This window comes from Xenopus laevis, chromosome 5L (genome assembly GCF_017654675.1).
Source record: "Xenopus laevis strain J_2021 chromosome 5L, Xenopus_laevis_v10.1, whole genome shotgun sequence".
Classification (NCBI taxonomy): domain Eukaryota; kingdom Metazoa; phylum Chordata; class Amphibia; order Anura; family Pipidae; genus Xenopus; species Xenopus laevis.
This window is the reverse complement of record NC_054379.1, coordinates 41,647,695-41,671,668: the sequence shown is the minus strand read 5'-3', so window position 1 is coordinate 41,671,668 and position 23,974 is coordinate 41,647,695. Positions and strand designations below refer to the sequence as shown.

At 37.5% G+C, this 23,974-nt stretch overlaps 1 protein-coding gene across 5 annotated transcripts in view; it reads right to left on the bottom strand.

Moving 5' to 3' along the window:
* Nucleotides 1-20,353, bottom strand: part of arhgef33.L (Rho guanine nucleotide exchange factor 33 L homeolog) — a 61,952-nt gene extending 41,599 nt beyond the window's left edge. For 2 of the 5 annotated variants that reach the window (XM_018262240.2, XM_041562686.1), the window contains exons 1-2: nucleotides 19,721-20,351; nucleotides 2,801-2,850 (exon numbers count right to left, since the gene is read on the bottom strand). In XM_018262240.2, the coding sequence (XP_018117729.2) occupies nucleotides 2,801-2,850; nucleotides 19,721-19,787 (117 nt within the window). In that variant the 5' untranslated portion in view covers nucleotides 19,788-20,351. Of the gene's footprint in view, nucleotides 1-2,800; nucleotides 2,851-4,977; nucleotides 5,143-19,720 lie in introns of those variants that run through there. The other 3 variants (XM_041562688.1, XM_041562687.1, XM_041562689.1) reach the window with 3 other exon arrangements.
* Nucleotides 20,354-23,974: the final 3,621 nt, after the last annotated feature.

Sequence of the window (23,974 nt, the reverse complement as noted above, 5' to 3'; positions counted from 1 at the left end):
TCTAGCAAATGCGGCGTTAGGAGAGAACCAAACTCTTTATAGTATGCGACCGTAAACCCGTCGGGGCCTGGTGCTTTTCCCGTCTTAGCCTCTTTTATAACCCGTAGTAATTCCCCGGTAGTAAGAGGTGAGTCTAAGGCCTGGACTTGGTCATCGTGATCTTATTTAAACCAGCCTCCGCTAGGTATGCCCATATGCTGTCTAATTTTTGGGTGGTATGGGAAAGTGGTAAATTGGAGTTAGGAAGTTGGTACAGTTAAGAATAATATCCCCGAAAAATTTCGGCTATCTCAGAAGTCTGATGCGTTACGAGCCCCTGGTTATCCTTAAGCGCCAAAATATGATTACGCGTCTGTCGTTGTCTTAAGGCTGATGCCAACAATCTCCCACATTTGTTCCCATGCTCAAAAAATAGTTTTCTGTTTAAGTCTATCGCTTTTTCAGTGTAAGAGGTATAGACATCCCGTAATTGTTGTCTTGTCTGCGTTAGTTCCGTCAAATAAGAGGGTCTCCCAGTTTGCTTATGTTGTCCAGGTACTGGTTTATTAATAAAGATAAAAAGGAAATCATTTTTAAAAATGTGGATTATTTTGGATAAAACAGAGTCTATGGGACACAGACTTTCTATAATTCAGAGCTTTCTGGATAAAGGGTTTCTGGATGGGATCTGTTTAAACCATATTTGTAATTGCTATTGCAAGCAGTACAGGATCCCTTATCCTAAAACCTGTTATCCAGAAAGCTCTAAATTGCAGAAAGGCCATAGCTTCTATTATATGCAAATAATTAAAACCCTTTTAAATTTGCTTTTCTCTGTGATGATAAAACAGTAGTTTGTACTGGATCCAAACTAAGTCGCATGAATCCATATTTGTGGCAAAACAATCCTATTGGGTTAATTTAATGTTTAAATTTTTCCTAAGTAGATGTAAATTATTAAAAATTTTCCAGAAAACCCAAAGTATTTTGAATAACCAATCCCACACCTGTATCTGTCTGGCTCTTTGCATTATCTGCATTCCTTACTCTTAGGGCAGAGACACACAGGCAGATTCGGGACGACTAATCTCCGCGAACTTCTTCCCTGCCTTCCCTGCCGGCTAGAGTGAAAATCGCCGGCGGGATGGCACTCGGAGTGTTTCGTTTTCTGAAGTCACCCGAAGTTTCCTTGTGAGGCAACTTCAGACGACTTCGGAAAACAAAGCACTCCGAGTGCCATCCTGCTGGCGATTTTCATTCTAGCCGGCGGGAAGACAGGGAAGGCAGTTTGGGGCATATAGTTGCATCGAAGAGGAGGAGATTTGTCGCCAGGCAACTTATCTCCCTGAATCTGACCTTTTGTCTCTGCCCTTACTCCACAAAAAATGTTGCAGGTCGACTGGTAAAAAAAAGGCCTGGAGCAGAACTGAGTCTTGTTACACTGTTTTAAGAGTCAAACCCTGTGAACGGAAAGGGCAAAACAAAAACAGCTTTTAATAGCTATTACATTTACAAATAACTTTAAAACCACTGACAGTGTTTAATTCATGTACATTAGAAAGTTACTCACAATTATATTTATTCCATTATGCAAAAATACTGCTTTTGATCAAACAACCCCTTTAAAGAGACATTAAATCCTATGTTCAACATAGAGATTGCACTGAAATGTGTTCTGCTTGTTATTTTAATTAAAAAATTCAAACCCACACAACACATTTAATCAATGTACATCATGCAGTGCACTAACAGAAATGCAGACTTCGTGACTGTTATATTATGCATTAGGTTCAGAGACTTCTGATAATTTACTATGCAGACTAACATAAGGGTTGTACCTGAGACATCATATTCCAAAACAGAAACACGGTAATATAACATTTGGGGGCAAATTTACTTATGGTGAATTTTGAGGGTTAATTAACCCTCGATATTCGACTGTCCAAGTTAAATTCCATCGACTTCGAATATCGAAGTCGAAGGTTTTAGCGCTATTCATTCGATCGAACGATCAAACGAAAAATCGAACGATCGAACGATTAAATCCTTCGAATCGTTCGATTCGAAGCATTTTAATCCATCGATCGAATGATTTTTGTTTGACCAAAAAAAGATAGCTAAGCCTATGGGGACCTTCCCCATAGGCTAACATTGACTTCGGTAGCTTTTAGGTCGTGAACTAGGGGGTCGAAGTTTTTTTTAAAGAGACAGTACTTCGACTATCGAATGGTCAAATAGTCGAACGATTTTTAGTTCGAACCGTTCGATTCGAAGGCAAAATCGTAGTCGAAGTAGCCCATTCAATGGTCGAAGTATCCAAAAAAAATTAGAAATTCAAAGTTTTTTTCCTCTATTCTATAAGTAAATGGGCCCCTTAAAGGTGTTTCCATCTATAGCATAGGGATGTCCAGACTTTCAGTGAGACTATCCTATCAAGATCTACCACCTCTATGCCATTGTATGGGGTTGCTTACAGTTTCATTGAAAATGTAAATTACATATATATATATATATATATATATATATATATATATATATATATATATATATATATATATATATATATCTATATATATATATATACACATACACACAAAACATATTCCCTAGGTATTTGTGAACTCTGCATAATAAGAAGCAAACAACATGGATCAAGTTCAATATCTGGTCACTGGTAAATTCTACCCTTTGGGCATAACTGCTGTAAAAAAGTGTTAATATGCAAACTTTTTTATAGGAAAGCAACGAAAGCAAGAATAATTGGAGACTGCAATAAGACTACAATATTTCTGCATGATAAGTGTAATTTTCCCTACTTTACCTGATAGATTTGTGCTGGCAGGCCACTCACTGGTATATTTTCAGTCTCTCCTGCAGTAAAAAAATAAAAGTAAAAATAAGGACAGAGGTATAAATATAAAGCAGACCTTACCTATTATTTGAAAATTATATGGAATTGTTGCAATTTATTGATTTGATCCTGAGATTGAAATGATTCCCAGTTTATTTAAAGACAATATTCAAGCTTTAAATTGTTCTAGTGCTGGAGAGAAGGGAGGAGGAGGGAAGTCATTTTTGTTTTTTATTCAACACATAAACAATGACATTTAACGACTGATATATTTCTGTCATCAACACACTGCATTAATAAACACTAACCACACATTATATAATCTATTATTCATCTGATTTAGCAAGACAAGAATACAAGGATATAATAATCCTTTGTGAAGTTCATTCTAAAAAGATTTATTATCAGAGTACTGTCCATATTCTTAGTATACCCTAACATAACATATGGAACAAATATATATAAAATAAATACATTTACATATATATATTTTTTTAATTCCTAAATTCAGGCCTTGTAACTGGCAAAATAAATCACCAAAATAAACTTTGAGCATGTTTTTATATAACCCAATAACATGATACAGAAAGTATACAGTGTACAATACAGGTAAATTAAGCAATTAACAATGCATAAAATAACGAACAGGCCCACATGCTTAATATTCTAGCTATGACTGTTAGAGGATTAAAGAGTTTTGAGATAGGGGTGGTTTTTGAGGCATGTTTTTACAGGAGGTGCAGTAATGAAGAATTTTCACAATTTTCTTGTCTTGCATAAACAATGGCATTAATTTAAGGGATGAAAACATAATTATGCCTCTTTATAGGTCCCTGGTAAGGCCTCACCTTGAGTATGCAGTGCAGTTTTGGACTCCATTCCTTAAAATGGAGTGAGTGCAGAGACATGCAACTAAACTGGTTAGAGCGATGGAGCATTTAAACTATGAGGGGAGACTGTCATGGTTGGGGTTGTTTTCTCTTGAGAAAAGGCATTAGTGAGGGGACATGATATCTCTTGGATGGCTTGGATGATTTCTTGAACAAGCATGATATTAAAGGCTATTGTGATACTAAAATCTCCAATAAGTTGGTATATATAGTGTATACAGTATATGTGAGGGTATAGATAGGTCAGTATGAATGTGTGCATATATGTACGCTGGGGTTCCTTTGGAGGGGTTGTACTTGATGGCCTTTTTTCAACCCAACTTAACTACGTAACTAAGGGGGACAACCGTAAAGGGAAAAGTTAAGAGGGAAGTCTAAGGGAAAGTTCCCATTAAGTAAGAGTAAGTTGACCTGCAAAGTAAAACAGATGAGAACACTAAATCAGGTGCTATCAATCTAAGGTAGTCTAACACAGCCTCTTCCACACAGTTTTCATCACACAAGGAGAAATGAGATTGCAGAAAGCCACTAATTGTGATTGTGATTCTGTGATATTTTGCGATTTATTACAAAATGAGCGCAAAAAAACTAATGAAATCACACCAGCTTAGACTTACCGATATCCCGTTGAGTGATCAAATGGTTTGAAATGGCATGGAATGCTGCAGTTTGCAACAATTACAGCAACTTTGTCCTTGACTTTGTGCAACTATGCATTATTTTTTTGTGCAATTTTTTTTAAAAAGGTGCCCCCTAATTGTGATGGGGAAATTATATTAAAATGATGGTGTCACAAAACTCTAGTCTGTAGAGCAGTGGTCCTCAACCAGTGGCTCATGAGCAACATGTTGCTCATCAACCCCTTGGATGTTGTTCTCAGGGCAGGTACTTATTTTTGAATTCTTGGCTTGGAGACAAATTTTGGTTACATTAAAACCAGGGGTAATGCCAGTCCTATATAGGGGTTATCAAATAGGCAATCACAGCCCTTATTTGTTATCCCCAGGGACTTTTTCCATGCTTACATTGCTCCCCAGCACATATTTTACATTTAAATGTGGTTCATGGTGTGAGATTTCAGGTAGCATGAATCTTGACCACGGCACTTTTGTAGTACAGAATCAACACACAGAGCCTTGATTCAGTCCAATTCAGCCTGGGCTGCTTTATTTGAAGCCTTTCACACAGACAGCATAAACAGAAGGTTTCAGCAGGTTGAAATAAAGCAAATAAAACGTATCACAGTCCAGCACTTACTGATTCAGCTCAGTTTCCTCAGTGTCTGGTGTGCAAAGCAATGACTCCAGGCTTGTAGTTTTAAACAGGCAAATCTGTAGTGATCTCTCTGTGTCACTCTCAGCTTGAGTTCACAGCAGGCTCCTCAGCCCCTCACACACACTGAAACTAGACACCTGATTAATTTATGAGCAGGTAGCTAACACCACATCCAGGTCAGTCTGGAGTGGAATGGAAGGCCCGCCCAGATCCTTCACTCCATTCCAGCCCTGGATACCCTAAAGAAGAATAACCATGCAGTTTCTTAACTGCAATATCCTTCATTCAGGGCCCTTAACCCCTGACCTAACATACATTTTCCTTTTACCATATCACAATGGGTAAAAAAGGTTGAGGATCCTGGCTGTAGTGAATCTGGGCAGTGTCTAATGACCCCTTGCAATACTCCATCTGGCCCGAGCTGAACAACCCTGAATGCCATTAGCAGTCACAAAATAGAGTCAAATGGAACAACTTTTGAAGTCGGTGATTTTCAGAAGTGCCTAATGCTACCTGTCCTACAGTCTCTGTGCCTAATGCTACCTAAATACAGATACTTTGTGGAAGCTGCAACTTGACCTAATTTAGTAAAATAATGTCCCACCAAAGAGGTAACTAAGTTTGCTTTCACAACTAGAATAGAAATACCAAAGCTAATTTCTAAATAATTGCTATCAGTTATTTCATTGCTGATCCTACAAAAAAGGATGTTGAAGTTGTTGCTTTTATTGAAGTTGTTGTTGTTCTATATCTTCATTGGTACAAATCTATGTATTATAAGAAATAATAATGCTGCTGCTCCCTATAAACCTATCCTCATGGCTCCATACAATCACTAAACTCATTGGTGAGCAGTAGGGGCATTGTTATTCCACACAAAAGATATAAAATGCTAAACCCAAAAGTTACAGCTTAGTCTTAACAGTTAAGTACACAAACCAGTAACATCTGGGTACATGAAGTCATGAGACATGAAAAATGCTGTATAATGTCTTTGAACTGTTTAGTTTGTATTGTTAATTATGTGTCACAAGCTGCGAATACAATGCTGTTGCAGACAGTAGCCGTTATTACCACTAGGGTGGTTTGTTTTCTATTTTAATGGGTACATCAAGGGGCTGCAAATAATAACAAAAGTGTTTATCCCTCTATTTTAAATGTAAAGTATGAACAAATCTAACTCCTTCCTATAAAAAGATGTGATGGGAAAAGAGAATGCAGTTTCTGTGCAACCCTCCATCTCTGGTATAATAACATTTTGTTCTTTATAACAAGAGTAAACGACAGTGAGGGAGAGTCCACTTAAATCGTCATCTTCATCACAAGTTACTTAGATAGAGCCGGCAAGTTATACAGTGCTTTACCATAATTTCATTTCTTTTTGCCTTTCCACTAGCTTCTATTAAGACAATACTGATCTAGTTTGCAGTTTTAGTTTGGTCTATGTTGCCATTGTCTCAGGCTGGCTGGTCACAGCTTTTTTTTTTATTAACTGCAACAGTTCTATTTTTTAAATCTTTTCACAAGAAACTTGCAGCGAGTATGGCCTAGTAGTCTGGGGATAGGGCCTGACATCTCCAGGGTTATAAACATCCAAAAATGGTTTCTAATAGCTTTACACATGCATGCCATTACCTAGAAAGTACCCTACATTTAATAATAGAGACAGTTTCAAAAAACTGTGCTAACGTAATATTCCCTTGTGCTAAGAGAGTTTGTCTGGAAATGAATGCTTTCTTTGCAACAGAACTACAGGTATGGCATCTGTTATCCAGAAAGCTCCAAATTATGGAAAGTACAATAGTTCAAAAGACTGCGGCTACCGTATGGTGGTGCTCTATCCAGAAACCTTGCTGCTTAACTTGGTTCCAGTATTCCATATAGCATAAAAAGTCAGATGGCACACACTTTAGCAATTGTGAAGAAACTTAGGTGATTTATTTGGATCTCCACACAACGTTTTCGGAGGTACAAACTTCTTTATAAAGAGCACTTGATAAACGAGGTTGTACCTCTGAAACGTTGTGTGGAGAGCCAAATAAATCACCTAAGTTTCAGCACAATTGCTAAAGTGTGTGCAATCTGACTTTTTATGCTATACCAAATTATGGAAAGACCTCTAATAGACTTTATTTTATCCAAATAATCCAAATTTTAAGAAACTGTTTCCTTTTTCTCTTCAATAATGCAACAGTACCTTGTAGTTGATCCCAACTAAGATATAATTAATCCTTATTGGAAGCAAAACCATCCTATTGGGTCTATTTAATGTTTACATGATTTTCTAGTAGACTTAAGGTATGAAGATCCAAATTACGGAAACAGCCATTATCCAGAAAACCCCAGGTCCAGGTTCCATACCTGTACCACAAACATCTACCTGTTGGTGCAGAGCTGGGGTTGGCAGCATTTTAATGGATACATCAGTCAGTAGAATAAGGCCACCATTAACGGTAGGTGTAATTTAGGCAATGCACAATTTAAATGGCGTCATAATGGCATACAGATACATCCTACCACTGTGGGAGGAGCACAATTTTAATGCTCACATAAGGAAGTTGATCACAAGAAGAAGTAAAACAAATGCAACAAGCATTATTGTAGATTTATGGTACAGCCAGCATAAGTATTATGACTAAATGTATGTAGATGTACTTGGTGGTGGGTGGACTTGATTTAATGGTGATGGAGGGAGCATTTTAATGATTGCAAGAAACATGTCCCCCCCAGAGCAATGAGTGCACAGGATGATAATTTCTGATTATTATGTGTATTGAAGTAGAGATTTGGGACATCATTTAGAATAATGATATTCTAATTGTTTTATTGTTATTTTATTCTGTAATACCTGCACTTTTTTTTAAATTGGTGCTGGTAATAAGTAATATATTGCCTTCTTGAGTCCATAGCTTTCTGTCCCTGTATCTGTCCAGAAGTATCCCAGATCCTCTTTTCACAACGCTATTTAGTTCTCTGAATGCATCTTACAGGGCAGCAGTAACTAACATGTGAGTTCAGTGATGTTTCATGAAATCCAAACCCTGTTTACAAAAAAAGTTTAAAGGGTTTATTGATTATCATCCGCAATGTGGTAAATGAAGAAAGGTTTTGAACTCACATGCAGCAACATACTGAATTTCTTCCAAACCAAAATAAAATCATGGAGAGTTTAGGCACAGAATAAACACTCCACAACTGGAAATATGATACATTTCTGGTATAAGTATAATCTTTTGGCAATAGGCAATGCTATTGTAAAATGAGTTTCCTGAATAACTGTTCAGTTCAATTGCTTTTCCTGAAGCAGCACAGAAATGCCATTTACTAGTTAATGAATTCCTAATAATCCTGAATTATTTTAGTCCAAAGTCCAAAGCTGTGTCTTTTTCTATTTTAAGAAATTTGAACCCCTGGATGCTCCATATGAAATAATAAATTGCGTAGGCACAGCACACCACTAGCTGCAACGTTTGCAAAACAAAATTACAATTTGAATCACTTGCACCTCAAGGAGGATACGATTAACAAGAGTTGCTTAATGGGCCAAAGTCAGCAAAATAAAAAATAAAGTAACTTATTTTGCTTTGGTTACCAGGCAGGTAAATAAAATGACTTTTGCAAGAGATTGTAGGAAGTGGTGCAAGAATATGTACTTTTACCTTGAGCAAGTACTTATTGCCTGTGCAGCTGAACATATGTGGTGGCAAGTATATCTACAGTTTGGGAGTCTCCCAGCCAAAAGGTCTGTTTGGACCTTTATGTTATAAAGCAAATGCCTATTTTGAATCCCAGACAACTATGATTTTACAGCTAAGCTATGCTAAATATTTTAATATATACAAAAATGGTATAAACTTTGTTTTCACATGGTAAGAAATCATGACTTCAAGAACAAAGTTCAATGAACCAAAAAGTTGAAAATGTATTGGCCATAATAAGCACCATTCTGTTTGGTGCCATCCAAAGACTGAATTATACAATAAAAAACTTCATCCTATAGTCACCCATAGTGACTCAAGGCTAAAAAGATGGACAACTAAAGGTAACACATTTTGTTTACATTTACTTACCGTTCTACTGGAATAGTCCTCAGCTGAGGCCCCCACAAATGCCCTAATGCAGCCAGTAAGAGCTTGGCAATACAATGCTATCTAGGAAATGACCAGGGGAAGCACAGTAAATGAAACAAGAGCAATACTTCAGCAGTGAGCCACAGACAGGAGCATGCAGAACAGAGCCTCCAGAGGTTAGTCAAATGCACAGCTTGCTGGCCAAATCAGAGAAGAGGATTCTGGGCAGAGGAAGGTTTAAAAGACCATCATATTAGGAAAGCGAAGTCATCTGGACAAACAACCAGACAATCTAAGAATAAAGGCAGACTTATGTAATATATGTTCCATTTTTTTATCTGACAGATGTTGAGTCCTGGCTGCTGTATAATGGCTTCACATATGACAGCTCATGCAAGCTGAATTCCTTGCTTTGTTAGCTCAGGGGACATCTGTTTCACTGCAATGGTTTAAGGCTAAAAAGCAATAACACGGTGAGCAGTTTGATTTGTACAGATAACAGGAAATCCCTAAACACTTCATTTACACTGGGGAATACTTATGCCATTATATATTTCAACGGGGTCAGCAACTTTCTCCAGAACAGTCAAATTTTGTTACCGTCTTGAATAAAATGAAAAACGACGTTCCTGCTAATTGCAAGTGGGACACACAGCAAAATAAGAAAGATCCAGTATTATGAATGAATATATATATATATTTATATATATATATTTATATATATATATAGATATATATAGATATATATTTTCATTCATAACAGATTTTCTTGTTCAACTGGTATATATGGGATTTCTTATATTATGAAGAACTGTTTTCACTAAACACAGATACAAGAACATTACTTTGCATATTGGACTGTGCTAATTTGGTGGTCTAAGCACACAAAGTGGTTAATTAAAGGGGAATGAATAGATTAGCCACAGTAGTGCAAGCTAGAATGCCATGTTTATTCTTTAGAATGCTTTTCCATACCTGAGTAAACAGCTCTAGATATTGTCTCTGTTTGTTTAGCATAGCAGCTGCCATACTAGCTTGCTGTGACATCACTTCCTTCCTGAGTCTCTCCCTGCTCACTCTTAGCTCTGAGCTCAGATTATAGCAGGGAGGGGAGAATGGAGGGGAGAGGAGCAAACTGAGCATGCTCAAGCCTAAGCCCTGAAGGTTTATTCTGAAAACAGGAAGTCTGATACAGAAGCCCATGTGTATACAATAGAAGGAAATAAGGAAAGAAATGTGGTGTTTCTTTTGACAGGACTTAATTTTAACCTTTTCTTCTCCTTTAAGGGGGCAGGCACTTGCGGATTGTTGGCTGTTTGTAATATGGTTTGGTATCACTTGAAAAAGGGACCAGCTCCCAAAACATATTATGATATGAAAGCACCAATAATAGGTGAATTGCAGAGTAAAGTACTGCCGCTTTCTGCCTCGTTTCTACATTTTGTTCTGGATAGACAATCACATTTTGGATGGTGTGTGTTTTTAGAAAAAGAAGCACCTTGGGTTGTACTCTGCTACCTAGATGATGCTCAACATACATTTTTAAATGCATAAAAAAGGCTTGTATGTAAGAGCCCTTAAAGTGCTCATACTCCTATATGCTCTTCGTTGGATGTGAAAAGGAAATACATGTCTTCCCTATGTATGAGAGGGAGAGATGCTGTGCTACTTGGGATCCTGAGAAAGACAGACAAAGAGTGGTCTCTCTGTATGGAGAATGAAGCATGGTAAGAGCAGCAATCCAGGCCAAGAGATACCGGTGCCCAAGGCAGGTTGAAGCCAAACTCTTGCCCCCCACCCCCATTGGCTCATTTGAAGTAATCCACTGCTTGCTGCAAGATCCGACTAACATCCCTCCCTGTCGTCCATTCCCCCCCCCCCATTCTCAGTGCTCCATCAAAAGAGGGTGCAAAGGGATCTATTGGAACTGAGTAATTTCCACCCTTCTCCCAGAATTGTGCTTCCCTCAAGTTGTACCCTAGGTACCTGCCTCCTAGTGATGCGTGGGTCAGGAAAAACTCAACCCGCACCTAACCCTATCACTCAAAAGGTTGCCATTGTAGGACTCGTGTCCAACCTGTACCTGCATATTCTCACTCTGTGCCCTAAATCTGCGCACGCCTCCAAGACAGGAAATCTTTGGGAGCAGTGGAGAAGTGTACTTCCTCAGTCTGATCTACACCCAACCCTAACCCGCAATGGTTGGCCAAATTTCAACCCGCAGGTTTCAGGTGAATCCGCACATTACTACTGCCTACCCCTAGTTCTGTCACTGATTGGGAAAGTTTGTCTACCTGTATTGCAAATTAACTGGACATTTGCCCTTTGAAAAATGTTCTTCTATCCATATTAAACCTTTTATAATATAACAAATCATACACTATTTGCTTGTATCTAAGGTGACATTAAAGCACTTATGGGGCTGGTGTTACCTCTGATTCTGATGACCATACCCTGTGATACGACTTAAATGGAAACAGAAAAAAAAAATCTTTATTGTAGCAGCTTAGGATACCTGTAATATTTTATTGACTGTTTTTCTCTAGGTCGTGGAATGGTTTTCTGACCTTTAAAAAAATAGACTAAAAATGTTTTAATGGTATCTTATTCCTGAAACTTCCCTAAGATCTGTCTAGGATAATTGCTTTTGGTTGGCAGTAATCCAGGACATTCTTTTTACTAAAATGGACCCCTGACCTGGTTTTGTTGAAGTATTACTAATTAGTTTAAAAAAAATGACACTATTAAAGAGGCAAGTGTTCTAAGCCATCTGTGCAATTAATCTTGTTAACAGCAAAGCTGAAAATCTGAATTGGATACAATATAGATTTATCTGTGTTATTCAGCTGATGTTCAGCAGAGAATGCTGTTCTATTTACAAATGCTGCTAGTTACCAAATCTTTTATTTATAATGGCAAACAATGGTTAGACATGTACTGCAGGCACCGTGCCAGTTGCATATCTAATGCCAATTCAAATAGCCTATGCAGGGACACTTCAATCCACATTCCCAAGTCAGGGATCAAATTTATAGGAAACATAGTAACTGATATAAATAAACAGGAAATAGCCCATCTTATTTTCCTAGTCAGCAAATTCATATCTGTTAAAGGGCTAAATGATGCTCAGTCACACATTTCAGCACCATGGACAGTTATATAAATTCTTAAAGGAGAAAGAAAGGTCTTTTTACTTGGGGTGCCAAAAGTTAGGCACCCCCAAGTGATCGCATTTACTTAAATGACACACCGAGCCGGAGCACCTATCAGGAGAAAACTGCACTGGTCCAGGATTTTTCCAGTGAGCACCATGGAGCAATTGTTTTACTGTTTGTTTTCCAGCTTTTTTGTTAAATTTCGGCTCCTCGATTTACTGCGTATGCGTAGCCACGTGAAGATAGAAGAAGCTGGAAAACAATTGTTCCGTGGTGCTCGCTGGAAGAATCCTTGGGCCAGTGCTGTTTTCTGCTGATAGGAGCACTGGCCCAGGGTTTCAGGTAAGTACAGGTAAATGCAATTACTTGGGGGTGCTTAACTATTGGCACCCCCAAGTGAAAAGACCATTCCTTCTCTTTTAAGAACTGAACTCAAAACTGAATTAAAGGGCAAATACTGTACATGCCTAAACTCAATGCAAGCTCAGTATGATAAAAATAATTACATATTTAATGTTAGAAAAATGTAGCTTATGTAGTTTATTCACAAGCCATGCTGAAGCTAAGCTGTTTTATATATGTTTTCTGTCTGGCTAAATGGAAACACGCTTATACTTCATCATTTTTTAAAGAAAATCTTTGTGTCTGCCTGTCCTTTTATTCTGAAAGAAAGGGCTCTATTTTACATTTTAAATGCACCTCTGCAGGTCACCTAAGTCTTTAGTCTAGAAGTATACTCATGGTCTCCACAGAGCAGCTCGTTGCAAACTGGGAAGTTTTTTCAAAGGGGTATTTAATTAAAGACTTTTGAGTATATTGTAGAGAATTGCTAAGGAAATTGGTCTATTACACAAAGGGACCAACAGTGTCAGACTGGGATGCCAGGGGCCCACCAGAAAACCTTAGACGTAGGCCCACTTTCCAAACTGTTACTTCTCCTCTCCTCACTCAACCTCTTTATTCTCTTATTATATCTACTTACCTTATTCTTCCATTACTACTCATTTTTTTCTCATAAAGAAATAGGGAATGACTTTGAAATTGGTCAACTGGTTAGAAGCAAAAGGGCCCACTAACACCTGGGCCCACCTGGAGTTTTCCTGGTATCCCGGTGGGCCAGTCCGACACTGGGACCCAAATTAAGAAGCTTGAGCTTCGGGCTCAAGCCTTCTTGTCTAAAAAACATGCAAGAGATGATGGACTGGTGATGTTTTTTCAACCCAAACTATTTCATTATTTAATTATGTATGCATGTGTAAGCTGTAACTATGTATGACCCTACTTACTGATCCATAAACATTACTAGAAGACAAAATAAACATGCATTTTTAAAGCATGTGGCCTTTTATTCTACATTCATCTCTTAATTCTGCTTATTAGTAAATACCAAAGTTATGTGCACAATTCAGTAATAATAAAAAACCATAACAGGTGAGTGAAATTTACAAATTATACATTTACAAATAATGTTTAGTCTCCTGTCAAAACTTTGTTAATTTGAACACTGTTATAACTAGTATGTGATTTACACCCAGAAGAAAATATATATGTTCAGTTATTTAGGTTAGTGGTGGAAAAATGTATTTTAATAGTGCCTTTTCTTCTATTAGCGTAAGTGTACATACTTTATTTCAAAGTACTTGTCTTTCTTATTACTTTTTTCCAGCTTCTAGCCAGCCAGGCATAATCAGTAATCCTTATTCTTGATATGATTGCTTTGCACCCCTGCTGTTTGGGGAGATCATAAACTGTACAAAAAGTTGTGTTGCTTTCTAAGGCCTAGGGTACATGGGAGTATTTTAGTCTGTCTGAAAAGCCCCAGAAACTGCATCTTTTCATTGGTATGAATTGGGAACAAGTAACATCACTGCACAGAATGTGGCAGTAGGAGTTCCCTGACCTTGTCTGCCAGATTTCATGAAATTATTTGATTGAAAAGTTGTGTGGGCTTATTTTACTTTTACATCTTCTCCAATTGTCTTGTCTAAAATGTTCTGGCTGCAAGTTTAAATGAAAAGTATAAGTAATATCACTGGAGGGGTTCTAATTGCTTGTTAGGTGTTGCATGCATCCTCTGTACCTAATGAAGCTGGGTGCATGCTCAGTAAAGAAATTGGTGAAGTTCTGTATTGCACACATAGGCCCCACTGGCCCCTGCAATCGGCAGCACCTTGTTATACTGAAGGAAGATCTAAAAGGAAGGATAAAAGGCAAGAACTTTATAAAAACCCTGTTTCTTTATATGGTCATAGAATTCATCTTTGACTTTCCTTATATTTTTCATCAGGGTGTATATAATTCCCTATATAAATGATAATGTAAGCGTAAAACATACTATATTACATTAATATCCAATGTTGTGTCCCTGCAAGTTTAAGAGTGTTTGAGATGCATTTTCTATGTATCAATTATGCATGGATTTTCTCTATAAGATAAACCATATCTCAGGACTGTTTCTAAACAGAGACTGCACGTTATCTATTGATGTGCTAAAATCCATGGATGTCTGAAAAATTCTTTACATTAGACTCGACCATAAGATAAATAATAAAGTTTTACCTTATTTGGCACAAAAGTTATTTTCATACTAAATATATTTGTATTTTAATATATTCCCATAATTACTGGCTAATCCTACAGATAAACTACATGCGGTATTTGATGGGGTTTTTAGATGGCAAAATGCTTGGGACATCGGGTTTTCTGGATAATGAATCTTTCCATTATTTGGATCTTCATACCTTAAAGGTATGAAGATGCATTTTGGAAGAACTCCGGGCTGGTGCAATTTTCTGCTGATAGGAGCACTATCCCTAAGTGTCAGGTAAGTAAATACAATCACTTGGGGGTGCCTAACATTTGGCACCCCAGAGTGGAAAATTGTTTTCTTTCTCCTTTAAGTTTACTAGAAAATCATGTAAACATTACATAGACCTAATAGGCTGTTTTTGCTTCCAATAAGGATTAATTATAACTTAGTTTGAATCAAGTACAAGGGACTATTTTATTATTACAGAGAAAGGGGCAATCATTTTTAATATGAGATAACCTTTCTGTAACTCGGAGCTTTCTGGATAACGAGTCTCCAGATAACGGATCCCATACCTGTATGTCATAACCTCCTGGCTATATGGAAATAGTTAACACTGTTCTAGATCACATGGACTACCATAATCTCAGCTGAAAATATACCTTCGCTTTTTAAGAGCTTCCTTGACTTTTTCCTATAAGTCTGTATCATTTCCCTGTACTGAAGGCCCAGCACACAAAATCCATTTTACAAGCAATAAGTTCTTTAAATGCAGTCAGCTATAGTCTTCATGACAACAGTAAACATGATTAAATTTCCTTACACCAAAACGTTCTTTATTAAAGTAAAAAATGGAAAAGGGAATAAATGAACCACAAAAATGGAGCAGTAATAATCCTTAACCGACTCTATTGGTTCCTGGCTGGAATATTGGCCTATTGGAGACTGGGATTCCTACTTGGCTTGGTTGGTCTGAATCATTGAATAAATAGTAAAACAGATAACAATAGCTTCATTTACATTCCTTTAGTTATTACTTTTGCTGCTAAACAAAGTTCCTAGTTCATCTGTCAGTGTAAAGCCTATGATGGGTTGTCATATTTTAAAATCTATATTGGTTCAAGTACAACCAGACTCATTTATGACATCAAAAACGACATAGGATCTATACACTCTATGATATTGCAATTGTAGATATTGCTTCTACACTTATGAAGCAAACTCTTTATTGCATCAGTCATAAATCCAATTTAAAGGGGGTTTTCACCTTTAAATTAACTTTTAGGGGCACATTTACTTAGCTCGAGTGAAGGATTAGAATAAAAAATACTTCGAATTTCGACTACTTCGACCATCGAATTGGCTACTTCGACTACGACTTTGACTTCGAATTGAACGATTCGAACTAAAAATCGTTCGACTATTCGACCATTCGATAGTCGAAGTACTGTCTCTTTAAAAAAAACTTCGACCACCTACTTCGCCACCTACAACCTACCGAGCATCAATGTTAGTTATGGTCCCCATAGGCTTTCTAGCCAATTTGGGATCGAAGGAAAATCGTTTGATCGATGAATTAAAATTCTTCGAATCGTTCGATTCGGAAGATTTAAACGCTCGATCGAACAATTATACCTTCGATCGTTTGATCGAACGAATTGCACTAAATCCTTCGACTTCAATATTCGAAGTCGAAGGATTTAACTTCGATAGTATAGACCAATAGTAAATGTGCCCCTTAGTATGATGTAGAGAGTGATATTCTCAGACCATTTGCAATTGCTTTCATTTTTTATTATTTGCGGTTTTTCAGTTATTTATCTTTTTAGTCAGCAGCTCTCCAGTTTGCAAATTCAGCAATCTGGTTGCTAGGGTCCAAATTATCCTAGCAACCATGCATTGATTTGAATATGAGACTGTAAAATTAATAGGAGAGGGCCTGAGTACCGTATATACCGTGTATAAGCCGAGTTTTTCAGCATCCAAAATGTGCTGAAAAAGTCTACCTCGGCTTATACTCGGGTCAGCGGTACCCAACCCAACTAGCTGAGATTGCAGTCACTTTTAATCATTCCTATACCAACAGTACACTTGGGGAGAGACTGCAATATCCCACAATGCCCTCTGTTGGTTATATAAAAGAATAACAGTGCACCCTCTGTTGGTTATATGAAAGAATAACAGTGACTGCAATATCACACAGCACCATCTGTTGGTTGTATGAAAGAATAACAGTGACTGCAATATCACACAGCGCCATCTGTTGGTTGTATGAAAGAATAACAGTGACTGCAATATCACACAGCGCCATCTGTTGGTTGTATGAAAGAATAACAGTGACTGCAATATCACACAGCGCCATCTGTTGGTTGTATGAAAGAATAACAGTGACTGCAATATCACACAGCGCCATCTGTTGGTTGTATGAAAGAATAACAGTGACTGCAATATCACAGCGCCCTCTGTTGGTTATATGAAAGATTAACAGTGACTGCAATATCACACAGCGCCATCTGTTGTTTGTATGAAAGAATAACAGTGACTGCAATATCACAGCGCCCTCTGTTGGTTATATGAAAGATTAACAGTGATGGCAATATCACACAGCACCCGCTGTTGGTTATATGAAAGCTTAACAGTGATGGCAATATCAAACAGCACCCTCTGCACATGGTAGTGGGACAGTGGGACAATGCACACAGTAATCCGTTTGGCAATTCTCTGTCACCATCAACTTTGCAAAGACGTCCGGTTGATCGCTGGGGGGGTCGCTTTGGCAGAATGTGCGCTGCTGGGAGACAGGGCTGTAGTTGTATCTAGGCTTATACTAGAGTCAATAAGTTTTCCCAGTTTTCGTAGGTAAAATTAGGTACCTCGGCTTATACTCGGGTCGGCTTATACTCGAGTATATACGGTAATAAAAATTAGCAATAACAATAAATACGTAGCCTTACAGAGCATTTATTTTTTAGATGGGGTCAGTAACCCCCATTTGAAAGCTGGAAAGAGTCAGAAGAAAAATGCAAATAATTCAAAAACTAAAATAAATAAATAATGAAGACCAATTGAAAGGTTGCTAAGAACTGGCCATTCTATAACATGTTAAAAGTTAACTTAAAGGGATACTGTCATGGGAAAAACATTTTTTTTCAAAATGAATCAGTTAATAGTGCTGCTCCAGCAGAATTCTGCACTGAAATACATTTCTCAAAAGAGCAAACAGATTTTTTTATATTCAATTTTGAAATCTGACATGGGGCTAGACATTTTGTCAATTTCCCAGCTGCCCCTGGTCATGTGACTTGTGCATGCACTTTAGGAGAGAAATGCTTTATGGCAGGCTGCTGTTTTTCCTTCTCAATGTAACTGAATGTGTCTCAGTGGGACATGGGTTTTTACTATTGAGTGTTGTTCTTAGATCTACCAGGCAGCTGTTATCTTGTGTTACGGAGCGGTTATCTGGTTACCTTCCCATTGTTCTTTTGTTTGGCTGCTGGGGGGCAAAAGGGAGGGGGTGATATCACTCCAACTTGCAGTACAGCAGTAAAGAGTGATTGAAGTTTATCAGAGCACAAGTCACATGACTTGGGGCAGCTGGGAAATTGACAATATGTCTAGCCCCATGTCAAATTCCAAAATTGAATATAAAAAATCTGTTTGCTCTGTTGAGAAATGGATTTCAGTGCAGAATTCTGCTGGAACAGCACTATTAACTGATTCATTTTGGAAAAAAATTTTTTCCCCATGACAGTATCCCTTTAAAGGTGAACCACCCCTTTAAGTGCCCAGAGTACATGAATAGGGAATTGTATTCATAAATAACATTTTAATTGAAATCTCTGTTTGTCATGTAGTTAAGCAGAGCAGTTTACTCAGATAAAGATTTCAGATTCAGAACATGAGAAATAAAGCAGTGCAAAATATAATAGCAACAGAAGGAAGAAAAGAGACAGAAGACCCATCATAGGTCACTTCTGGCCTATTGGAGACTGGGACAATGTATGGGTTCCTACTTGGCTTGGTTAGTCTAAATGATTGAATAAATAGTATAGTTTTGTAGATATTGAACTGTGTTAGCCATTGAAAAAATGCAGAAAATGTAAAGTTTGGTGATACCTTTTATTGGCTAACTGAATAAATAACAATTGCAAGCTTTCAGAGCACACAGTCCCCTTCTTCAGGCAAAATACAAATGAAAGGCTTGAAAGGCACATCATATACACTGTATATACTGCTAGATCATTGAAAAAGGGTTTAAATTAGAAAGTTACAGATAGACAGAGATAACCTGTAGAGATAATAAAAGTAAGGGTGGGTTTAAATATTTACAACCCACCCTAATTAATTTTATTATCTCTACAAGTTATCTCTGTCTATCTGTAACTTTCTAATTTATTGCCCATAAACCCTTTTTCAATGATCTAACAGTATATATATATATATATGAAATGCCTTTCAAGCCTTTCATTTGTATTTTGCCTGAAGAAGGGGCCTGTGTGCTCTGAAAGCTTGCAATTGTTACTTATTCAGTATTTCTGAATAAATAGTAAATATATATAACAATTGCCTAATTTATATTCATTTATTTATTATTTTCGTCGCTAAACCAAGTTCCTTGTTCAGTTAATAACTTATCTGTCGGTGGAAAGCTTTCGATCGTTTTATTTTAGAATCTATATTGATTCAAACACAAAAAGACTCAGCTCACTATATCAAAACTACTTAGGATCTATAAACTCTATGCCATTGCAATTGTAGGTATTTCTGATACACTCACAAGGAGGACTCTGTATTGCATAAGAGTCATGAATCCACAACAAGAAATAATAATCATGAACATGTTTGTCGTGTAGTTAAAGCAGTGCGGTTTACTTTGAAAATCAAGCCAGTTAAAGATTTCAGAACATGAGAAATAAAGCAGTGCAAAAATCTAATAGCGACAGGAGAAATAGAAGAGACAGAAGACTCACCATAGGTCACTTCTGAACGGTTCAAGTTGCGCCTGTTTGGACAGCTTGGTCTCAGCTGGAGGTGCATGTGAATAGAGCAGGAGGATTGCAGCCCTCCTACAGCTCCATGCTCCTGGGCTAAAATTGTCACTTGCTGCTCATTGGTTTTACAGAAGTCTCTCCGCCTTACATAACCTTCACGTTCAGCAGCCAAAGCTGTGTGCTCACTTCAGGATGCAAGAGAACACAGACACTGAACAAAGCTGCTCTGTTTTTTTACTCCCTGAAGTCACGAGTCCTGGGAAAGTTAATTCCAAAGCATTAACCCTCTCTCTTTCTGAACGCATTGCAACAAATGATATCACTAGTTTGTCCAGCAACAAGACCATAGATCCTCTTGAATGCTTCTGTTCTGCAGTATCATTTAAGCCAGCTAAAGATGAATCCATAGAAAGCCAGCTAAAGATGAATCCATAGAAAGCCAGCCAAAGATGAATCCACGTAAGCAGATAGAAGTGCCTGCTGTGTGATCATATAGCTAATGTGTTATGAAGATGGCAAATCATCTTAATGTGATATTTCTGCTTAGCAGGACACTGAAGAGATACTAAAAAGAGATATGCATGGGTAAAAGAATGCCTCCACCTCCTCCCTGTTTATTGCTGCACTGCACCACACCTTTGCCCTCGCCAGTCGCCAATAAGACGCTTCTTCTGCCCTGCATGGCATCTTATCAGCACTCCAGCCTCCACAGTAATACAACAGTCTTCTTGTGGGCCAAACACACCAGCCCAGTGCCAGCTGGGTAACTCATATCTCATGCCACACAGAGGGTTTAAACACTTTATCAAGGGTCGCAGTGAAAATTCGAATTTCAAATACAAATTTTCGAGTTTTTTATTATGGCCAAAACTGTCAAATTCAACTAGGGAATTATTAAAATTCCATTAGAGTTTTTTTTTTTTTTTAACTTGTTTTTATTAAAGCATAATAGATTATAATCACATAGAGCAGTTGTACATAGTTCCATAAAGCAAAGAATATAGTGATTATGACATTCAAATCAAAACTTTTCAACAAACTTTTTAAACAGTCAGCTCAGTTATGGCAGGTAGCATGAGGGGGCGGGTTTTATGAGGATTAATTCAGATAAGAGGTTAGCAATCTGTTAATCTGATGACTTCTGGGAGGCGCATTATCAGGTTGTAGTTGTTCCTGTTGTGACGTGGCTAGATATTGGGATGATTCCATGATCAAAGGGTGATCCTTCAAAGATTCCATATCGTACCATGACGTGTGTCTAAAGGTGTAGACTGTGAGGCATCTAATTCTTTGTGGGAGATGTATTATGTAGGTAGACCACATATCAAAGAACTTGGACGTATTGTGTTCTCCATTAGAGTTTTTAAAAAAAATTCAAATAAAATTTTCGTAATTTATCATACACTAGCCCATTTAGAACTCGAATTCGACTATTCGCCACTTCAAACCAGACGAATTGCTGTTTTAGCCTATGGAAGACGTCCTGGGATCAATTTGGAGTTGTTTGCAGCCTTCCTGACATTTGAGTTTTTTTCGGAAGAAAAAACTGGAATCGAGTTTTTAAAACTCAAATCGAATCCAATTCAATTCGAGTTTGCAGGTCAATTCTATTCACCTGACTTTGAAAAATTCGATTTTTATGATACATTTCGATTTGGTCGAATTTTGAGTTCATGGGAGTTTATGGAAGTTTTAAATAACTCCCATGAACTCGAAATTTGACCCTTGATAAATCTGGCCCTTAAAGGCACATTTAGGGGCAGATTTATCAAAGGTCGAGGTGAATTTTCGAGTTACTTTTTGTGTACTTTGACTTGGGAATAGTCCAAATTCTATTCGAATTTGAAAAAAAATAAAAAGTTCGAATATCAAAATTTATTATGTACTGTATCTTTAAAAATTCAACTTCGACCATCCGCCATCTAAAATCTGCCGATTTGCTGTTTTAGCCTATGGGGGACCTCCTAGAACCTATTTGGAGTCAATTGGTGGACTTTGAAAAATCAAAGTTTTTTTGGGGAATTCGAATCAAATTGGAATCAAATTCGTTCAAATGCGCTATTCTGATTAGAATTCGGCCGAATACGGAACTATTCGATCGAAAATGGCCTGGTGGCTTTCCAGGTTAGCAGTATAACATTTGCAAAAAGAACAGTCTCTGGTATGATTTGAGCGTAAGAGGGTCTGTATGTCCCATTCAGGGAATCGTATATTGGGGAGGGAAAAGTTGGATTGTATGAAATCTAGTATATGCTCCCAAAACTGATGGATATATGGACAAGTCCAGAAAACATGTATAAGGGTACCTATTTCCACCCCACATTTGTAACAAGTGTCTGATGTGCCTGGATATATTTTGGCAAGCCACTGAGGGGTCAGGTATGTTTTGTGCAGGAATTTTATTTATATCATTCTATCCCTATTGGAGATCGTGACCTGTTCTAAGACCCCCTTCACACGCCTCTTCAGCTATCCCTGGGATATCCGCTGCCCATTTTAAGCGAGTCCACCCAGGTGAGATTTTGAGAGCTTGCCCAGGATTGTATACATCAGGGTGGTGGCTTTCGATAAGGCAAGCAGCCTGAGATGGAACTCCAGCGGGCTCTGTGTGATATCCAATGGCTCATTGAGAAACTGGGGAGGCCCGTTTTTAAAGGTCAAATTTATGTGGTATTAGAGCTTTTTCAAACTATGATTAAAATTGATTAAAATCATTTTCTCTCAAAGATTGGGCGATCAAGGTGAACAAGATATATCAGTTTGAGCAATACAAAATAGATGTAAGCAAGCCAAAGCAGCAGGAGAAATTCACCCAGAAAAGATCCCACTGATTACAGTTTGCAGAATAACACAGGCCCACCCAGGTCTTCAACTAAAACCCCTGATGTGACTGACTACTATAATTAACGAGCTAATAGATACCCCCTACCTCACTGCAGATTAATACTGCCATCACTGTTCATTATGTTTTATTTTATTCAAATTGTTAGTTTGCTAATTTTATAAGCAACCCATTATGACATATGTGCCCACTTTATGTCACAAAGTCACTGTGACTTATCTGTGATTTGTTAGTACCATACAAACTAAAATAAAGAATTAAAAAATAATCATTTTTCTCTAAAATAAAAATGAATGACATGAAAATCATCAAGAGATCCGATTATAAAAAGCATTATAAATAACCACTGAGCGACTCAAATAAAAAAAGATCGAAAAAAAGGAACGTCGTATGAAAACGAATGTTTGGATCTCCGAAAAACGCTAAAACCGAACTCTAAGGGGCAGATTTATTTAGGTTCGAATTGAAAATTTGAATTGTGAATTATCCAAACTTGATTCGAGATTAAATTTGAATTTCGAGATTTATAATATTAATAATGCGACTATTCACCACCTCAAACCTGCCAAATTCATGTATAAGTCAATGGGAGAGGCCCAGGGACCACTTTGGACATGTTCATAGCTGACATAAGAGTTATTTTCGGATAAAAAACTTGAATCGAGTTTAGTCAAATTTGATTACAGTTTTCGAGTCTGTAAAGTGCGAGTTTTAGATATTTGATTTTTTTTATTAAATAACCCCCAAATGAATTTCAAGTATATTTGAATTTAAAGGAGATAAAAAAAAACTCACATGAATTTGAAATTCGAAGTAATAAATGTGCCTCTAAAACTAAAAATCAGATCTTTGCAAGAAAAGAAAGACAATATTCACTGATCTCTACATGACCTTGACAGCTTTTACTTGGCATACTTTTGTGTTTGTGGATTAATAAATTATGAGAAAAAATGTGCTGCAAAGCCTGAATCAGAGAAACAAACATTCCCGTTCTTAAATTGTCCCCTTAGTGTTCATAAAGAACAGAGGGGCTTTGGCAACCAGGTTAAAGGGATTGTGTCATGATTTTTATGATGTAGTTTTTACACTGTAAATAATTCACTCTACAATATAAAATTTCATTCCTGAACCAGCAAGTGTACTTATTTTAGTTAGTTTTAGTAATATTGGTGTGTAGGCAGCCATTTCAGGTCATTTTGCCTGGCCATGTGCTTTCAGAAAGAGCCAGCACTTTAGGATGGAACTGCTTTCTGGCAGGCTGTTGTTTCTCCTACTCAATGTAACTGAATGTTACCTTCCCATAATTCTGTTGTTAGGCTGCTGGGGGGAAAGGGAGGGGGTGATACCACTCGAACTTGCAGTACAGCAGTAAAGAGTGACTGGTTTATCAG